This window comes from Capra hircus, chromosome 3, assembly GCF_001704415.2.
Source record: "Capra hircus breed San Clemente chromosome 3, ASM170441v1, whole genome shotgun sequence".
Classification (NCBI taxonomy): domain Eukaryota; kingdom Metazoa; phylum Chordata; class Mammalia; order Artiodactyla; family Bovidae; genus Capra; species Capra hircus.
This window is the reverse complement of record NC_030810.1, coordinates 100,410,821-100,429,645: the sequence shown is the minus strand read 5'-3', so window position 1 is coordinate 100,429,645 and position 18,825 is coordinate 100,410,821. Positions and strand designations below refer to the sequence as shown.

General features: G+C 45.8%; 3 protein-coding genes across 4 annotated transcripts in view; all 3 read right to left on the bottom strand.

The window, feature by feature from the left end:
* Positions 8-2,883, bottom strand: C3H1orf56 (chromosome 3 C1orf56 homolog). Its single transcript, XM_018046060.1, has one exon. It carries the CDS (start codon positions 2,678-2,680, stop codon positions 1,637-1,639), a length of 1,044 nt encoding a protein of 347 aa, XP_017901549.1. The 5' UTR covers positions 2,681-2,883; the 3' UTR covers positions 8-1,636.
* On the bottom strand, positions 2,995-11,729 carry BNIPL (BCL2 interacting protein like). Its single transcript, XM_005677636.3, has 10 exons — positions 11,149-11,729; positions 10,071-10,166; positions 9,804-9,868; positions 9,363-9,587; positions 6,218-6,400; positions 5,925-6,027; positions 5,630-5,761; positions 4,356-4,442; positions 4,071-4,169; positions 2,995-3,613 (listed from the first exon to the last, which is right to left on the bottom strand). The coding sequence occupies exons 1-10, from the start codon at positions 11,190-11,192 to the stop codon at positions 3,577-3,579; spliced, it is 1,071 nt and encodes a 356-aa protein (XP_005677693.2). The 5' UTR covers positions 11,193-11,729; the 3' UTR covers positions 2,995-3,576.
* The window catches only part of PRUNE1 (prune exopolyphosphatase), a 19,673-nt gene continuing 12,672 nt past the window's right edge, over positions 11,825-18,825 (bottom strand). The window contains exons 2-4 of one of the 2 annotated variants that reach the window (XM_013962428.2): positions 17,700-17,794; positions 15,453-15,611; positions 11,825-13,700 (exon numbers count right to left, since the gene is read on the bottom strand). In XM_013962428.2, coding sequence (XP_013817882.1) covers positions 13,272-13,700; positions 15,453-15,611; positions 17,700-17,794 — 683 coding nt within the window. In that variant the 3' untranslated portion in view covers positions 11,825-13,271. The remainder of the gene's footprint in view (positions 13,701-15,452; positions 15,612-17,699; positions 17,795-18,825) is intronic. The other variant, XM_005677637.3, reaches the window with a different exon arrangement.

The following is an 18,825-nucleotide window of genomic DNA, read 5'->3' as shown; positions in this document are numbered from 1 at the left end:
ACAGGTATGTGTGGGTTAGAGGGTAGACATTGTTAATGAAGGCAGCTCCAAGAAAGTGGCTGTCGTAGCGTTGTGTTCTGACCTTGCCTCTTCTGAGGAGAGAAGGCTAAGGGTTGTGAAGGCAAGAAGACCACTATCACCTGCCAAGGGCTCAACTTGTTCTTCCTGTTCCTTTTTTGGGGGGCATTTATCTGAGATTTTTCAAGTCTTTAAAGAAGTACTTGTTTAAAAGCAACTTTAGAAATGAGGAAGATGAGGACTTCCCTGGTGGTCTAATGGCTAAGACTCCGAGCTCCCAGCGTGGGGGCCCCAGGTTCCATCTCTAGTCAGGAACCAGAGGCCCCTTGCCACAGGTAAGAGTTCACACGCTGCAACTAAAGATCCTGAGTGCCTCAAGTAAACCCGGCGCAGTCAAATAAATAAAAATTTAAAAAATAGAGGACATGAATAGACATTAAAAAATAGAAGTGAGGAAGATGAGCAATATCAACATTTTTATCCTGGAGGAGAGGGGACGAGACCAAGTCAGATGCTGTTAGCTACACAGTTCAGTTTTAAGGTTCAAGAGATTTATGGTCTCCTTCAGGTACCTCTGTACAAAGATACATGACCAAACAGTTTTTTTCTAGTTTTGTTTTTCTGTACTAAAAATAAATCCAGTGGGTACGGGGTTCAAGGGGGAGGAGAGGTTGAGATGCTGACACCTCCTCTTGTGGTTGAAGTGGCCATTACCTCTGATTTCTCTTTATCTGGGTGAGGAAACAAAATAGAAGGGAAAATATTATAACCACATCCATATTCTTTTCCCTTCCTTGCCTCATTTCCCTCTTTGCACAAACCCTCATCCCCTCAACACTATAGCACACTATGCTTTATTATATTGAATAATGGTATTGGACATATAAGGAGAAAGACAAGGACAGAAACTGACAAAATAACCAAGTATACATTTTATTGTCTTTCCCCAAAGGACCTATTATCCTGAGACCTTGAGAATATTTTATCAGGTCAGTCAGGAACTTTGGTAGCTCTTTTGGTAAAAGTAAAGGACTATCCTTCTTTGAGAGTTCTTAAGTTTCTGGGAATCCCAGAAGGACAATTCTTTGGGTTAGTAGTGGTTAAGAGCATTGGCACTAGGGTCAAACAAACCTAGTTTAAATCCTGCTGTGATTCTGCTACTTACTAGCTTTAAAAGCCCTGTTTCTTCATCTGTAAGGTGTGAATAATAATATGATATGGTTGTTGTGAGGATTGATCCAGGCAAAGTGCACAGAGGAAGACCTCAGATATTGGTGGCTGTTACTGTTAAGCTGCATTAATAAACTGAAAACCATGAATATCTTCCACATGCATTAATCATCTCCACATCAAGAATTCTTCATATAACTACCATCTTAACAGTTTGGTCAATAATCATCTAGTGACCAACAGTACATGTTGCCTAATAGCCAAACAGCAGTTGCTCAAGAAATGGTATATGGAATCAATTGCTAACAATAAATGTGAATAACCAGTGCATATTATGAATCAATAACCGAACAAGGTAACAGTTCATGCAGACATGCTGGCTGGTTTAGCAACAGGTTTCTGTATATCAGGACTTTTCAGATTCATTAACAAAAATCCTGGCTCATCACTAAACACTTACTGGTTCCATCTCTGTGAACATTGTAGAGAGGTTGTTCCAAATATCCTCCAGCCCAATCCTGACCCGTTTCCAAAAAGCATAGGCTGGGTGGGGGCTGGGAGTGGGACTGGGGATAAAAGGGGCGGGTCTGAGTCTGCTGGTTAGAGGGGGGAAGGGAGCGGTGGTGGTGGTGGTGATGGCCCTGGTGGTGGTCTGAGTGGTGGTCTGAGTGGTGCAGCGGGTGTCAGCACAGAGACCTGCGTCTAGGGGGCACTCCTCCCGCTCGCGGTTGCAGGGGCATAGGTGGTAGGTGCAAGGCCGGTGCTCGGTGCGGAGTTGACTCAGCGCCCCAACTCGCAGGCGGCCCGAAAGGCCATGCAGTCTCCCGGCCCGGGTCCGGCTCATAGTGCCCGACTTGCAGTGGCAGTGCCACGGGCCCCAGGGCAATAGTACCAGCCGCAGATCCTCCGGAGCTGGCATGGCCGAGGGCGAGGGAGGCGGCCACTGGTTCAGGGTGGACCCTGCTGAGGACCACGGGTTCGCGGTACTGTCAGAGGGCTGTGAGTCCACATTAGCCTTCCAGCTGGAGTGAGGCAGGCTTGAACTCATCTTGTCAGAATCCTCGTCATTCGCTGTAAGGTATGGGCTAGGCCTCCCAGGCGTAAAGCGGGTCGTACTGTCAGTCTCCGACTCGGTGTCATTCTTTCTGGCGTAAATCACAACCCCTTCTTCCAAAGACCCATCCTCCTCCTGCGACAATCGTGACCTGCTGCCTGTGGCCACCGTAGAGGCCAAGAGCTCCGCAGCGGCCGGGCCTGCCAGGCGGTCGGCAGCGGCCACGACGTCGTCCTCATCCTCCATTGTCACCCTCATCCTTGGGGATACAACGCCTGGAGTGGTCCGGGCGGTGGTTCTGTAGCTGCGGGTCATAGGGCCCCCGAAGCGGAAACTGTCCCGCGGCATTGCGGTCGAAGTCAGGCCTTCGGCCCCCGCCGCCCGGGGCCCCAGACTCAGCAGCAGGGCCCAGAGCAGCGCGCCGGCGGCGGGGACCATGGGGCTGGACGGTGTGGGGTTGGGAGGGAGCCAGTGAGGAAGGCTGGGGCTCCCACCTTTCTCCCTCCCTTCAGCTCTCGACCCAGACCCACCGGGTCGTTAGAACCGAGGCCCGCGGGGGGAGGGGCGGGGGGCTCGCACGCGCGTGCCGGGCCCCTCCCCCAAGCCCTCTCCCCAAGGGGCGCCCTGGCAGGCCCCCGACTCAGGTGAAAATCCCCGGGAACATCTGCAGCGAGAACTCCGTGCCGGAACCGACCGGCGGACTGTGTGTGATGCAGCGGTTGGGGAAAGAGTAGTTCACTTCCCGGGCGCAGTGCTTAATAAATCTCTGATTTATTAAGAGATAAAATTTACTACAGATCAGAATTTACTAAAGAGGACGAAGTACAGGTTTTGAAAGTGCCCTTGCTCAGGCTCACAGGCAGCAGACGTGACTACGGACGTGACTACGGACGGGGAGAGGGAACTAGGACGACTCTTCAACGTTGAAGCTACTGGTTCCTGGCCCCCTGAAGGAGGCCTGCCCTCCCCATCCGCCCGCCCCTCACCTCTACAGACTGCGGGAATACCCCATGCGAAAAGGATCGCGGACTCAAAAGGGATGAAGTGATTGGCCCAAGGTTCTACAGCTAAAGCAGCACAGCTTTGCACTTTCCTATAAAAAAAATGCCACGACACGCAGCCCTCCAGCTGAAACGAAAGTTACCCAGCACATCAGGGCCCTGCTTTGAAGTCAGGGTAATGGAAAGAAAGACATGCCACGGAGATGTGAAGATCCAGTGGTACCGGGGTTGAAGATGAGATGATTTACACAACAGCTCAGATGTGTCTGGGTTTAGGGTGTAGGCAGATCCGTATCTTTGATTGGTTCTTAAGCCCATTTTTCCAGTCCTGTGCTAGGTTCTTCCTGAGCCATGGAGATCATGGTCCAGCCTAGGAGGAAAAGAGGGGGGGAAATCGGTACAAGAGCAGACCTGGTTTTTATTCAGGGGTTTGGGGAGAGAAGCCAGGTGAATTGGAAGATGGTTGGGTCAGCTATCATGTAGAATCCTTTGCTCCCTAACAACCCTCCCCCACTGGATATTCTCTCCTATTCACTGCCAACATCCTTTCTTAATTTCTACAGCCGGTCTGAATCTCCTTAAATTCTTTGCTGTGATTACTCCTTTATTCCTTGATGCACTTTTAGGGGTAATTTTTTCATTTGTTCTTTTTACAGTAGTGTCCTTAATATCTCCTCTGCATGTATGGCATTTTCCCAGATACACAGAAGCAGCTGAAAGCAGAGCCTGTCTTTCAGTTCCTTTGTATCTCCCTCAAGGCATTAAGAAAATGGGAACTGGCTTTTACATATCCCACCCCAAACTTTTATCTTTAAACCAGGACTCACTGTCTGACAATTTCTGGGATGTGGACCTGATCCATGGAGATGAGTTGGGCCAGCTCTCCAAGGCTGTTCAGAAAACGGATCTTTCGTGTGAACTTGGAACTGAAAAGAGAGAATCAACCAAGTGTGTTTTATACTAAGAAGAGGGCTCTTGGAGATCCTTACAAAGTGCAACATAACAAGTAGAGAGTGGTTGAGGCTAGAAAGAGCCACAGTGGGGCAAGAACTTCTTAATGTTGATTGTGAAAGTGGGGAGGGGGCAGGGGTCTTTGTCCCCAGAGCAAGTACCTGATGAAGGGCCGAAGCAATGCCAGGAATGCCTTCATGTACCATGTAGTGTGGACAACCACCAGAGCACGCAGGTTCTTCCGGAGCCTGAAGAAGAGCATGAGACCATCCTACTCTCCTTCCACCTTCATACCTGACGATCAGGTGGAGCGACCTTCTGTACTTTCATTTCCTTCACTTCTCTAATTTCTAGAGTTCCCTGACAGTTGGGTCGAATCCCCATTCCTTTAATTGCCATCTCAGCGCCATCTGTCTTGCTTAACCTTCTCTTTTTTTAGGAAACTCTTCTCTCAGAATCCCTTAGCCTGGTCTTCTCAGCCCCACTTCCTTCCTATGCCCTATGCCCTATGCCCCCCATACTTCTTTTTGTAGAGTCCTTCATCCCTCCATGGCCAGGTGAAGACCAGTGAGGAGAGAGAACAAAGGAACCAGAAGAGAAAAGTGGCCAAATGGAAGATGGAAGGAAGAAAGGGAAAAAAAAGAAAAATCGGGGGGCGGCGAGGGGGAAGGCATATAAGGCAGGGGTTGTGGGTTCGATCCCTGGTAGGGGAACTAAAATCCCACATGCCTTGGAGCAACTAAACTCATGCACTGCAACTACTGAACTTGTGTGCCTAGACCACAGAGTTTGTGCACCATAACGAAAGATCCTGTGTGACACAGGAAGATCCTGCATGTCACAACAAAGACCCAACACAGTTAAATTAAAAAAAAAAAAAAGAAAGAAAAGGCATAAGGGTCAGGGATGAAGGCAGACAAGAAAAGAGAGTGGAGATGTAAAAAATGAAATAATCAGCAACGCTATGAGAAAAGGAAGGGCTGCCAGCCATGTGCCAGGCAAGGCACCACGTTGATTTATTTGATTTTCACAAATGCTTAGTGACAAAGATGTTAATATTACTGGCATTTTACAGAGAAGGAAACTGAACCCCAGAAAGGTTAAATCACTTGTCCAAAGTCATACAGGTAGTAAATGATGAAGGCAAGATTTGAAACTAGATTTCCTTGACTCCAAGAGAGGACAGAAAATAGGAGAACCTTGGAAAGGGTTGTAGGCGGACAAAGAAAAGTGGAAGAGGGAGTTCCCTGGTGGCCCTAGTGGTTAGGATTCCAGGCTTTCACTGACAGTGCCTGGGGTTCAATCCTTGGTCAGAAAATGAGATCCCAGGGCCAAAAAACAAAAAAGTAAAAGAGACCGAATAGAAAAACAAAATGGAGAGATGAAAGAGAAAAGGATAAGAGAGAGTTACAGCCCTCTTATCCAAGAGGCTCACCGCCGATCCAGAGTGTGATAACATTGGCGTATCCAGCTCAGAGGTGGAACTTGCGCCCTACTTGTGCCTCCACTCAGGTGAACCAGCAGATAATTTTCAGCTACCAGCAGCTCCAGGGTTCCCACTATGTACCTGGACAGACGGAATTGTCAGGGAAGGTATGCGTTTGGGGTTGTGGGGAGTGAGAGGGACATTGCTGTAGACTTGACAGTCAGTTACTGATCAGAGAAGGGGTGCTTTTTAATGTTTCCCTCTATAACACCCACTCTGGAGCCCTTTAAGCCTTCCACCTCACCTGAACAAGTGTTCCATGACATAGGTGTAGTTGGGGATGCTGCTTCTGGGTAGGTAACAGGAAGCAAAGAGGATAACAGCATTGAGGCCATCACCATGGTAGCCTGGGGAGGAGAAGGGGAAAACTCACTCAATAAATAAATGCTGATGGACAGTACATCTGTTTAGGTTGAGCATCTCTGTGGGTCTCTAGAAGTTGAAGGAAGGATTCTGAACCCAATAACTGAATTTCCAGCTTCAGCATTTTATTCAAGAAGTCATAGTTCTTAACCCTTCACTTATTATAGCCATTACCTCCATGAGATAGGACTTTCTTGTAGGGCTCAATGACAGTCATGTCCACTCGCTGCTCCCGCTGTCCTGTTCGAAACACCCTCCAGCGATGACCATCTTCTCCAGCCACATCCCACATACAACCGTGGCCCAGCCTTTCTGCTGCCTCACTGGCCCCTACGCCCTCTGCCCGAGGCAGCTCATCTAAACAGAGGGATGGGGAAGGATCAACAAGGCAGAATACGTAACTTCAGCACCTTGAAACTTCCTTAGATTCTTAGCGTTTATTACCCCAACAACTAATTCCTCATTTCCCCCCGATGACTAGCCCTGATTTGCCCAATCAACCCAACCTTCTGCTGATTTCTCTTTCCTGTGACTTATCATCCTCACTTTGTCACTGGACAATGGCCTGGAGGTAACCTTGAACTATGGTAGCTTGATGGCCTCTGCCATTTTCCCAGATTCTTTCTTTCTTCTGATGCTTTTCCTTCCTTCCTTGGGTGAGCTCATTTGTTCCTGTGTCTTCAGTTACTGCCAGTATGGTGATGACTCCTCTCTAACCCAGACCTCTTTCCTGATACCAGACCCATATTCTTGAATGTCTGGAGTGGACACCTCTATTTTGTGTTTCTCTGTCATCTCCAAGTCACCAGACCCCAAGTGCAACTCACACTCTTTCTCTTCCTCCTCTTTCCTATATTCTTTCTTGATGAATGACCCCATCCATTTAACTGTCTGGGAGAGAAAATTCTATGCCATCCAAGACTCTTACTTCTTTACCAGCCCTCAAGTCAGATCCTCCTCCATCTACTTCCATTAGATAATAAATTATTCTTTCTGCTCTTACTGTCCTGGTATAACGTCTTAGCATTTCTTATCTGGCCTTAGTACTAGCCTTCTATTTCCCTATTCTTATCTGTTTTCCTCCATCCCACCCACCACTGCTAGAGCAAACATTTTTCCCTCCCCTCCCATTTTCACTCAAATAGCAATATTCTATATTCACTAAGTTTTTGCATGATTTTTCCATAGCCATAGAAAGAACCGCTTCATTTTAAAAAATAGTTGCATTCTATCCCATTGCATGGGTGTACAGTAATAGAATTAACATTCTCCTCACAGATCTTTAGGTTGCTTTCAATCTTTTAAAAGCCATTAAACCTGATCATGTTATTCCCTTGATTAAAACTCATTGCCTACAGGATAAAATCTAAGCACCTTAGTATGGCAGCAGGGACCTCCATAATTTGACCCTTGCCTATTTAACACAGTCTTTTCTCACTCTCTTCACTGCCCAGTCCTTCAGATCTGTAATATAATAATATATATTTTGGTTTTGTTCCTGGCTTCTGACAATAAAGGTGAAAGTAGTATCTTTTCCTATTCATAACAGGTCTCTTTCAACCACACAAGTTTATGTTAATGAGGTGACTTTGGAAAGCTCCTATGGATGGGTGACTGGTTGCCAGGCGAAGTGACCATGATCAGAGGGATGAGCTTTTGCCATCTGCCCTCTGAGAAGGGGAGAGAGATTGGAGGTCATGCTAAATCACGCGTGGTCAGTGATTTAATCAGTCAGGCCCACATATGAAGCCTCCATAAAAAAACCCTAACTGAGACTTCCCTGGTAATACGACAGATAAGAATCTGCCTACCAATGCAAGGAACATGAGTTCAACCCCTGGTCTGGGAAGATTCTACATTCCACAGAGCAACTAAGCCCAACAGCCACAACTCCTGAGCCTGCACTCTAGAGCCTGCCCTGCTGCCACTGCTGAGCCCGTGCGCTGCAGCTGCTGGAGCCCGTATGCCCACAGCCCGTGCGCACTGCAGCTGGAGAGCAGCCTCCACTCGTCCCGACTAGAGAAAGCCCACGCACAGCAATGCAGACCCAGCCCAGGCAAAGGACAATGCTATAAACAAACCCTAACTGAAGGGATTCTGAGAGGTTCCTGTTTGGTGATACACAGAGGTACTGGGAGGGTGGTGCTCCCCCTTTCACATAACTTGTCCTATGTATTGCTTCCTTCTGGCTGTTTCTGAGCTGTATCCTCTTATAATAAACCTGTAATCTAGTAAGTAAACTGTTTTCCCAAGTTCTGTGAGCTGTTCTAGCAAATTATCAAATCTCAGGAGGGTGTAGTGGGCACCTGTGATTTATCCCCTGTCAGTCAGAAGCACAGGTGACAACCTGGACGTGTGATTGAAGTCTGAAGTCTGAGGGCAGTCTTGTGGGTGAGCCCTCAACCTGTAGTATCTGTACTAACTCCAGGTAAGTGTAGTGACTGAATTGTAGGACATCCAATTTGTGTCTGGAGAATTGGTGGGGGGAAACTGATACATTTGGTATCAAAATTGTTGTGAGTAGAGAAGAAATCAAAGTTTTCCTTAATATCCAAAGAGTCATGCTCAATACCTTGAATTCCCCATCATGCCATGCTATTGCCCAATTTGCTTTTTTCCGTCTAGAATGCCTCTCCAGCTACCCGATAAACTCAGAATTGTTTCCTCTGTGAAGTCTTTCTTAATAGCTCTCAGGCAGAACTGACCTTTGTCTTCTCCCTGCTTAATCTGTATCCTACATACATGTAGATCATAATCTTTACCGCACTTAATCTATACATATACGTTTATTTTATACTAAACAGACAATTCCCTGAGGGTATGGATTATCTTATTCATCTTCATAACCTGGCTGTAGCTCATTGATGTCTTCCCTTGTGGCTCAGATGATAAAGGATCTGCCTGCAATGTGGGAGACCCAGGTTCAACCTCTGGGTCGGGAAGATCCCCTGGAGAAGGGCATGGCAATCCACTCCAGTATTCTTGCCTAGAGAATTCCACAGACAGAGAAGCCTGGTGGGCTAGAGTCTATGGGCTCGCAATGAGTTGGACATGACTGAGCAACTACACTTTCACTGACAGCATATAACAGTTATTCAGTAAAATTTCCCTCAGTAAATGAAGTGGCCCTCCCCTCCCCTCATACTGACTACCGTCACATTGGATCTGTAGGCTCCACCTTTCCATTCCAAGGAAATTTTGCACATCTTACCTCTTGATCCCCTTATTAGTTCTAACTTCAGTCCCATTAAATCCATCCCGAGCTGCTTTAACACTGGCCTCTACTTCTACCAGCTCAGTCCTCAGCTTTCTTTCCCACCTTCCCATTCAAATTCATGTCCACTGTCCAGCAGCTCCAAGTCTGAAGGTGTTTCCAACTCGTCTACCTCCAGGTCAGAACTGCCATCAGAAGACGAAGGTCCAGAGTGGGTGGGAGAAGCTCCATTTTCTCCAGGCCCCTTAGTCAGAGTCAGTCGCAACTCCGGGGCAGAAAGACGCTTGCGCATGGGGCGCCGGCCACACAGGGCTAAAGTGCTGGGGGTGCCTGGGGTTGGAGGAGGAGGGAAAAAAAGAAGAGAAAGATGGAGGTGTGTTGGTGTAGGACATTAGAATTCCTGTATATGTGATACTATGAGGTGAATTCTAAAGAAGGACTAATGCAGGACATTTGGGAAAAGGGAGGTGGAACCACAAGGGGACAGGCTGGCATAACCTTGATTCTAGAATCAAGGACTTGAGGCCTAGGTTCTCATTTACCTACCTGCCTGTGTGTCTCTTTCAGGATCATGAGGATCCTCAGAAGGGCCAGTCTCTTCAGGAAGCAATCTAGACGAGGAAAACCAAACAGGCGGCAGAAACATAGGTTAAGGCATTAAGCCAGGTATCACTTTATCAACTCTGTTTCCCTACCATAATTTTATTTCTTCTTTCTTTTCCCATCTCTCTCTCTTTCAAGTCCAAATTTACCATCCCCACCCTCCATTTGTGACCAGCTCTTCTTTTTCCCAGCCTCACTCATACATCTCACCTAGGGAATTCTTCATCTTGCCATTCTTCCTTCAGCTCCAGTTCCCCAAGTCTCAAGGATGCTCCTAGTATTGCTGCTTCTGCATTCTCCTCGATGCTAAGACAGTCCCCAGAAAGAAAATATTATGAGACAAACTAGGTGTATCATATATATATATAATTTATTATTTGTTTGGCTGTGCCAGATCTTAGTTGCAGCACCTGGGGTCTAGTTCCCTGACCAGGGATTGAGCCTGGGCCCCCTGCATTGGGAGTACAGAGTCTTCCACTGGACCACCAGGGAAGTCCCTAGGCAATGTCTTAAGGGAACTGGATAGTAGGTGAGAACACTGGCGTGAAGAATAGTAGTAAGGTACAGAACAGAGGGCAGGCCTTAAAAAGAACTCAGATCTGTTGTCTCCTAGATGTTTCTACCACCTTCACTTGTTGAAAGGCAGTCATCCCTACTGCTGGGTATAGGAGCAGAAGGAGCATGGAGGGTCCCTCTAAGATCCCTCTAGCTCTAAGATCAAAAGCTAAATTATTTTGACCTGTGTGGCAGTTGTTCCACCGGGACTGTAGGGGTGAGAGGTATTTCACATTACAATTGGCAGGAACCCGACAGTCCTGCCCAGCTGTCCCTGGGCAAAGCTGGGAAAGATGGCACCTTGTCAGGCTTGCTTTACCTCCATCACGCTGGGGAGTGGTTAGGGGAACCATGGCATGGGTGGAGGGGTGGGGGAAGAAGGTAAGGAGGAAGATTTGCTGGGAAGGAAGGCCTGGATCTTAGCACAGTTCTGGGGCAGTTTTCTCATGGCCATTCTGGAGGGTGGGACTTAGAAAATGGAGAACAGGGGCAGATATCAAAGTATAGAAATTTCCTTAAAAGAAAAGCAATAGGGAATTACCCTGGAATCCCCTGTTCCCTAATTCCCGTAGGGGAATTCCCCTTCCTACCTAAGGCCACCCCCATCCCTTCCCTGCCAATTAGTTCTCTTAGTCTTGTCTCTGCTAGGACTTGGTAAGAGCTGGATGGTGGGAAAATCCCTGGGGACTATTCACTCCTTGTTTCCGATCACGTCAGCCAAGACCTTACTCACCCGAGATCCACCGTCTTTTCTCTGGCTTCTTGTATAGTTCCCATCTTCACAAGTCTTCCTGTCACCTTGAAACACTTGCAGTTGTCCAGGAGCCGGATGCCCCAGCTCCCCAGCACTTCTGTACCCTCTTTTTCTCTGTCTCAGCTGTCGTTGCTCTCGCCTCCAAGGAGGAAGGAGGGGTAGAAGGGAGGTAACCTCACCTTCAAACAGGTTTTGCCACCTCCCTTCCCAAGAAGCAGGTTTGCACAAAAGACAAACCCTGCCTATGTGGGGGCGGGTTGTGAGGAGGAGAGTACATTTTCTAAAGTGGCTAGTCTTGGGTGAGTCTAGGAAGACAATTTTCTAGACTCCTTAAAACCTTCTGGAAGCTGCTTAAAAAAAAAAAAAGGCAATAGTAGAAACCATTTTGGTTTTAAGACTATCGTGTGCCTACTTTTTCAAGCATAAGCAAAATCAAGGACACAGAAGTCTGTGATAGAGTTCTCGAAGAAGAAACATTGAAGGAAAGGCTGAGGATGAGGGGAGATAAAAAAGACTGCTGCTCTTATTCCCAAAGAGAGTCAACAGAAGGAAGACAGTAAGTACAGCAGATAGAAGGGAAATGAATCTTGAGGAAGTTAAAGCAATTATCCAAGGGAAAGGGCTGATTACAGTTGTAAAAAGAGACAGTAAAACCTCAAACAGGAAAAAAGTATTTAATACTTTAACAAAATGCAAAATAAAAGTAACCAAGTTACAAAACGTAAATTCCTTTGGTTCAATAATCACAACACTATTTTACCTTCCAATGGCTACAAACATCATCCCTTCAAAGTGAAGTCAGACTGTTTCCCTCATATGAAGACATCATGTCAAAACCATCACACACCCCACTGTTCAGCGAAACTGTTGACAACCCACAGGAGACAGAGCTGTTGGGGAGGAAAAGGGGGAACAGGTTGGTCTGAAGAGAAAAGGGGGACTCTACACATGCAGAACAAGTCGGGGGGTGGGGGGACTCTGTGCTGCGTCACTATGGTAGGAATCATACTCCTGTACATGCTACATGAGGCTGAGGACCTTGGTACAATTACATAGAAACAGACAATCGAGTGACCCTGAGCACTCACAGGGAAACAGAAACAAGAACAAAAAACCAGAGGGGCTGAGGTGAGAAAGGATGGTGGCAACGGGACAGAAACCAGGGAACATCAGTTTTGCAGACAGGGAAATGAACTTAAAGGAGTGAGTGTCTGGACAAAAGACATAGTTTATGGCACTCAGTATGAAACTTTGTTTCCTTCTACTCTGTGCAAGAGGAGAATGAGATGGGTAAGAAATCAGTGGAGCCGGGGCTCCCATGGTATTTTTGCCATCTTTTGGGAAGAGTACCCCAGAGGTCTTAAGGTCTTCCCAGGTGTCTCCTGAACCAGAGGTCTTCTGGATCCCTGTGGCTCTGGCTCAGAGGGATCCAGGGAAACTGAGAGCTAGGCCACCTGATCAGGACAGAAGACAAGGGCCTCTAATCTACCCCTAAATAATCCTGAAACAGTCACAATAAGCTAATAGAAATTTAGCCATCTGGGATCAGACACCATCACCTAATTGGGGGGCAGAGAGAGGAGTCATGGAGGTGGAAATGAGCTAAAGGCTAAAACTAGAATAAGCTTAAGGTAGGTACTGTATTCAATAAATACTTGAATTAATAAGAGAATAAATGAATACTGGAGACAATGCATGTTTGGTTCCATGAGAAATACTGGTTCTGTTAAGGAGCCTGACTGAGGGCACTCTTGGGGTACACATTATTTCTGTGCCACTCGGCTGCACCTGTATGTTACTACATTATGTAATACATACAAATGTATGTTATTACATCATGACCCTGGCAAATGAAACAAATGATAGTCAGTGCGGATTTCAACAGTTAAATTAAATAATAAAATTTTTTTGATTGGTTGAGATTGTGGGGGAAAAAGGTAGAAAGCCAGCTCAGCTTTCCTTCTCTTCTTTCTCCTCCTAGCAATGACAACAGTACACCAGATCCTGGAACAATGAAGAAGACAGACCTGCTGAAACACCTCAAAACATGCATTCAGGACGGTTCAAGCAACCTCTCTCACTTTCCCCTTCCCTCTCAGCAGTCATTTCTTGGACAGGGAGGCAGTGGTAGATTCTGACAGCGAGATCTGACTACATTTCTCGAAGATGACCTCGGCTGAGAACTTCGGCAGCCCCTGATCCAGGGGGCACTCGTCCACCAGGCTGTTCATGGGCGTGGGGGGCAGTGGAGGCTCCTCCTCATCCTGACTCAGTCCAGAAAGCAGGGAGTTGCCTGCCCTGTCCAATTCTTTGTCCACCTGCTCCCTTGACACACCCTCTGTCTCAGGCTGTCCTAAAGGGATGTCCGTGGAGTCAAAATACACTGACAGGGCTTCCTGGAGCAGAGGCAGAACTTTCTTTCGAGAGATCTGGGTGTTGCCTTGAAGATAGGCTTGGAGGTTAGGGTGGCTACTTGGGACAGGGGTCAGCTTCAGGGACGGAGACTGGGAACGTTCCAGGATTCCACAGATCTAAAGAGGAGACAAGATGGGGAGATGGTATATAAGGTGCTGAAGCAAAAGGCTGAGACTTCTAAGAGACTTCTCTAGCAGAGGAGAAAAAAAAATTTTTTTTTTTTTAAATTAAGTCATCCAGAGTTGTTTTATTGCTTGCACATCAGCTAATACTGATTACTAATACACAGTATTTTAGAAACAGAAGAAACATTTGAGACCATATATTTCATCTTATTAATAAGTAAACCAAAGTCCAGAGAGATCTGATGTCTTGAACACAGATGATGGTAGAGTCTGAACCAGAATCTGGGACTCCCCGCTCCTCGGATTTTGTTGTTTCCAAGGGTACTGCGCTGTTTAAAAACTTGAACTCTATTCTTAGCTGAGATGGGCCAAGCATCTGCATTGAAGTCAGGGGAACGACAGAGGCAGAAAGAATGAATATATCAAATGGGGCTGGGAAGTATGCCAGGCACTGTGCCATGTCTGGCCATTTTCAAATACTAATTTTCTCAATCCTCACAACTACCTTACTGGTTGGTATTACTATTACCCTCATTTATAGTTAGGGAAACTGAAGCTTAGATAGATTAGGTAACTTGCCAAAGGTCAACTCTGAATGAAGCAAAGCTGATAGTTGAACTCAGGTCTGTCACTAGAGAAGTGTTCTAAATTATTATATACCATTCTTACCAAAGGAGAAAGAGAGGAAATGGTAGGGCAAACAGCAAAAAGAGGACTACCATTTCCCAGTACAGAGGCAGCCAGGGCGATGGTGAAGTCATCAGAGGGACTGTGGCAGGCAGAAGAGGGGAGATTCAGGAAAGTGGGGTCAAAGCACCCTTTCCTTCATGACATGATTACTAAGAGTACCTTGTGCCCAGCAATGAACTTCACTTCTGATACTATGTTTCACGATCACATCACACTAGGTAGTAATATGCTGTTTATGGACTCAGAAGTCAACTGACTTCCCTTTGGTCAAAGTGCCAGTAAGTGGCAAATCTGGGACAGGAAAGCCTACTTATCTACCTTTAAAAGGGTAGTTCTTTCCACAATGCCAAACTTACTTTCCATTGAATGAAATTATGTTTGCTTCCTGGAGGAGAAGATAAAGACAGAGAGAGGTGGGAAAAGGCAGACATACCTTTTATGAACAAAAAGATTATCTGGCTGTATCCAGACTAGTCTAGCAGTCCTCATTGCTAAGAAATCCAAAGAATCTCTGGACTGCCTTAAGTCCACTTTTAAATTCTTCCCTGAGTTTAGGAGTAACCAACAGAGGAAAAGAAAGGTAGAGAAGTGAGAAAGGTAGCCAAATGGAAGATCAGAGTTAAAAAACAAACCTGCTCCTCAACTACTCTGCACAGTTAGCACAGAGTAATCCTAGCCCGGTTAAAGAGTAAAAAAGGTTTCTCTTCTGTTTTCAGTTTTCAAAGCAATAAGGTAAAAGAAATTGATTTCCAGAAGTTAGGAATTAGTGATTAAATCAAGTTTTAACTCCAGATTTATAACAGGTTCTTTTAGCCCAATTTCAAGTCCTACTAAGTAGGAATTGTGTCTCTAATTTTCTTTGGAATCTCCGTTTCTCACCAATAGCATGATTAAGGATAGTCATGTATAGAGCAAATGGAAAAAAGGAAGGAGGGGAGATTCTGGAAACAGATCAAGGACCTCTGTATAAATACAAGAACCAAGGAGAGGTCTTTATAGAACAGAGCAGTGCACAAGGCTGAACTCCATAGGGCCCCTAGGATAGAGACTCACCGTCATTCGAAGTGCTGCGTGGGGACAGAAAACAGCCAACTGCCGCACTGGCTCATTGTAAGTGCTGAAAAAGATAGTCATGGCAACCAGGGCATCGCAGCCGTGAGCTTGGCAGAAGGCATGGAGATCTGCAAGGAGGCCAGACCTCTGCAGAAAAGCCTAAAGCAGAAGAAACAGAGAGGGCTGAGGGCTACAGCTGGACCCTCGTTATCATCCCCACAGAAGATGCTTATGAAAGGCTTCTTTGCATGATAACCTGGGACTTGTACTCCATAAAAAAGGTATCTAGTACTTACTCTGAGCTATGTATGTGCTGGAAGGCAACATATAGAATGAGAAGAATATAGGCTTTGGGTTCAGACAGAATTGGTTTGAAAATCAGCTCTATTGCTTCTCAGTTATACGATCAAGGATCCCTGATCGTAAGTTTCCTCATGTAAAATGAGGACAAATTATTTACCAAACATGATTGTTTTAAGAACTAAAAAATGAAAATGTAACAAACATGCTGGGCAGGTCCAAGGCTATCTTGCTCTTGCAGTCAAACAAGCAAGGTCTTTGCCTTGTGGATATTTTTATTCTAAATAAAAATAGAATACAAATGGTGCATACAAATAAGTACAGACAACATGACAACTGCATCCGCGGCTCTTCTTTCTTTGTCTGTCTATATTCTCCAAAATCTCATGCGGTATTTCCTCCAATGAATAATACCACCAGCTGCTCCAGATTAGGGCTTTTCTTTATTCTTGGTATTTCTAATGAGTCCATTTATACCGTGATTATGGTACTTGGAAAGCCTTTTGTGTTCTTTTTTCTTCTCTAGTTTTTCTTTTTATTATAAAAAAAGTTTTTTTTAAAGAAAGTTTTTGGCTGTGCCATGTGGGATCTTAGTTCCCAGACCAGGCTCTGAACCCCTGCTCCCTGCAGTCAAAGTGCAGAGTTCTAACCACTGGACTGTCAGGGAATTCCAAGCCTTTTGTGCTCTTATGTTTGGTTCCCAAACTAGGTTTTGAGCAGCAAGAGAAGAGGCCAAACTATTATTTTTTTAGTTATTTAGTGTTTTTTACATGTTATTTAGGAGAAAGCTGTGCAGTCTATGAAAGTATGTGTTTAGATCAGGTTGTTGACTGATTTAACGTAATATAATACGGAACTAGGTATTAAAATACCACTATCAGAGTTATATTCATTCACCCATTTGACAGATTCACTGAGCATCCATTATGTGTCAGGCACTGTCACAGTGCTGGAGATACACCCGAAACAAAACAAACAGGGTCCCTGCTTTGGGGGAGTTGATAAACTAGCAGAGGAATAGAGACAAAAAACAAGGAAACCATGAAACGTGATTATTTCAGGGTGCTGAGTGCTATGAAAAGGACAAACAGGAGCCTCTTGGCAGGTTAAGACTCTGTGCTTTCCACTGCAGGGGCCCAGGCTTGATCCCTGGTCAGGGAACTAGATCTTGCAAGCTGCATGGCAAAAAATTAAAAGTAATTCTTAGAGACTTTTGAGCACAAAGGGTATTACTTTAGTTAGGGTAATCAGCAAAAACCTTTTAAAGGAGGAAACACCTGAGCTAAGTCCTGAACGAAAAGAAGGAGCCAGCTCTGCAAAAGGAGTGCAAAGGCTCTGGGTTGAGAGTGAGTTTAATGGTTCTGAAAAACAGAAAGCTAACTGGGGTGGCTGCAGTACTGTGAGTGCAGGAATGGGGCTGGAATGAGCAGACGTCAGAGAAAAGGATGAAGGCCTGATCAAAGATGGCCCTTTAAACCACAGTAAGGCCTTTAGATTTTATAGAAGTGTGATGAAAAGGCAGTAAAGGGAGGAGGGCCAAAAGGATCTGACACGTCTTTTTTTTGTCCACGCTTGGTGGCTTGCAGGATCTCAGTTCCCCAGCCAAGGACTGAACCTGGGCCAGAGCAGCCAAAGCACCGAATCCTAACCACTAGACCACCAGGGCATGCCCCTCGATCTGACTTATGTCTTAGAAGCGATCATTCTGGCTGCTGTGGGGAGAACGGTTTGCAGGGGCTGAAAGTGGAGACAGGGACACCAGCATGGGGTCACTACAGGTCACTGGGGGTCTCACAGTGCAGTGAGATGATGGACTGTGGAGTTACAGTAGAGATGGAGAAAAGTAGGTACAAGATATATTTTGGAGGCAAGCTAGGAATAAGCGACAAGGTTAGCAACAAAACTGAAGGTTTTCTCTCTCCACCCACACCTACATCTTGCTCTTACCTCCATATCCATATATATTGCACTAATGGCCACCTTAGTGCCTTGTCTGGAGATGGTCTTCTGGTCCTTTCTCAGCATCTGCTCTGTGGTCAGTCCTAGAAATTGGATGTGAGACTAAGGGTCAAACAAGAGAACCAAGAGAACCCAGGGTCCTAGGATCAGGAAGGTGAGGACACCAAGAAAGGTCAAGGAAGAGGAAAAACACAGTCGCTCTTTGAGGCAAAGAACAGGTGCAATTCTAGAATGGAAATTTACTTTAAATAAAAAATTATTTTCAATTACTGGGTCATAACAGTTACCTTTAAAGCAAGGGACTTTGGGGAACAGGGAAAATGGAAGAAGAGAGGCTTTTACTCCTGATTTTCCCCTTTCTGGGTTGTTTTACTTTTCTAAAAGTACATGTGGGACCTTTATAAATATCCACAAGCAGTGAAAGAAAGTCGCTCAGTCATGTCCAACTCTTAAGACTGTAGCCCGCCAGGCTCCTCTGTCTATGGAATTCTCCAGGCAAGAATAATGGAGTGGGCTGCCATGCCCTTCTCCCGACCCAGGGACTGAACCCTGCTCTCTTGCACTGCAGCTGGATTCTTTACTGTCTGAGCCTCCAGGGAAGCCCTGGTGGTCCATTTCTTTCTCTTTTTTAAAAATATCAACAAGAGATAGCTGGGTAAAAAAAGTCATGGAAGTTTTCCTTTTATTTTGTCTTTTCTATTACTGTTTTTGTTTAGTCGCTAAGTTGTGTCTGACTCTTTGCAACCCCACAGACAGCAGCACGCCAGGCTTCCCTGTCCTTCACTATCTCCTGAAGTTTGCTCAAATTCATGTCCATTGAGTCAGTGATGCTATCTCACCATCTCATCTTCTGTCTCCCCCCTTCTCCTCCTGCCTTCATTTTTCCCCCAGCATCAGGGTCTTTTCCAGTGAACTGACTCTTTGCATCAGGTGTCCAAAGTATTGGCACTTCAGCAGCAGTCCTTCCAATGAACATTTAGGGTTGATTTCCTTTAGGATTGACTGGTTTGATCTCCTTGCAGTCCAAGAGACTCCCAAGAGTCTTCTCCAGCACCACAATTCAAAAGCATCCATGTCCTTTGTATATTCACTCTATATGTTTCTTCTGCTTCCC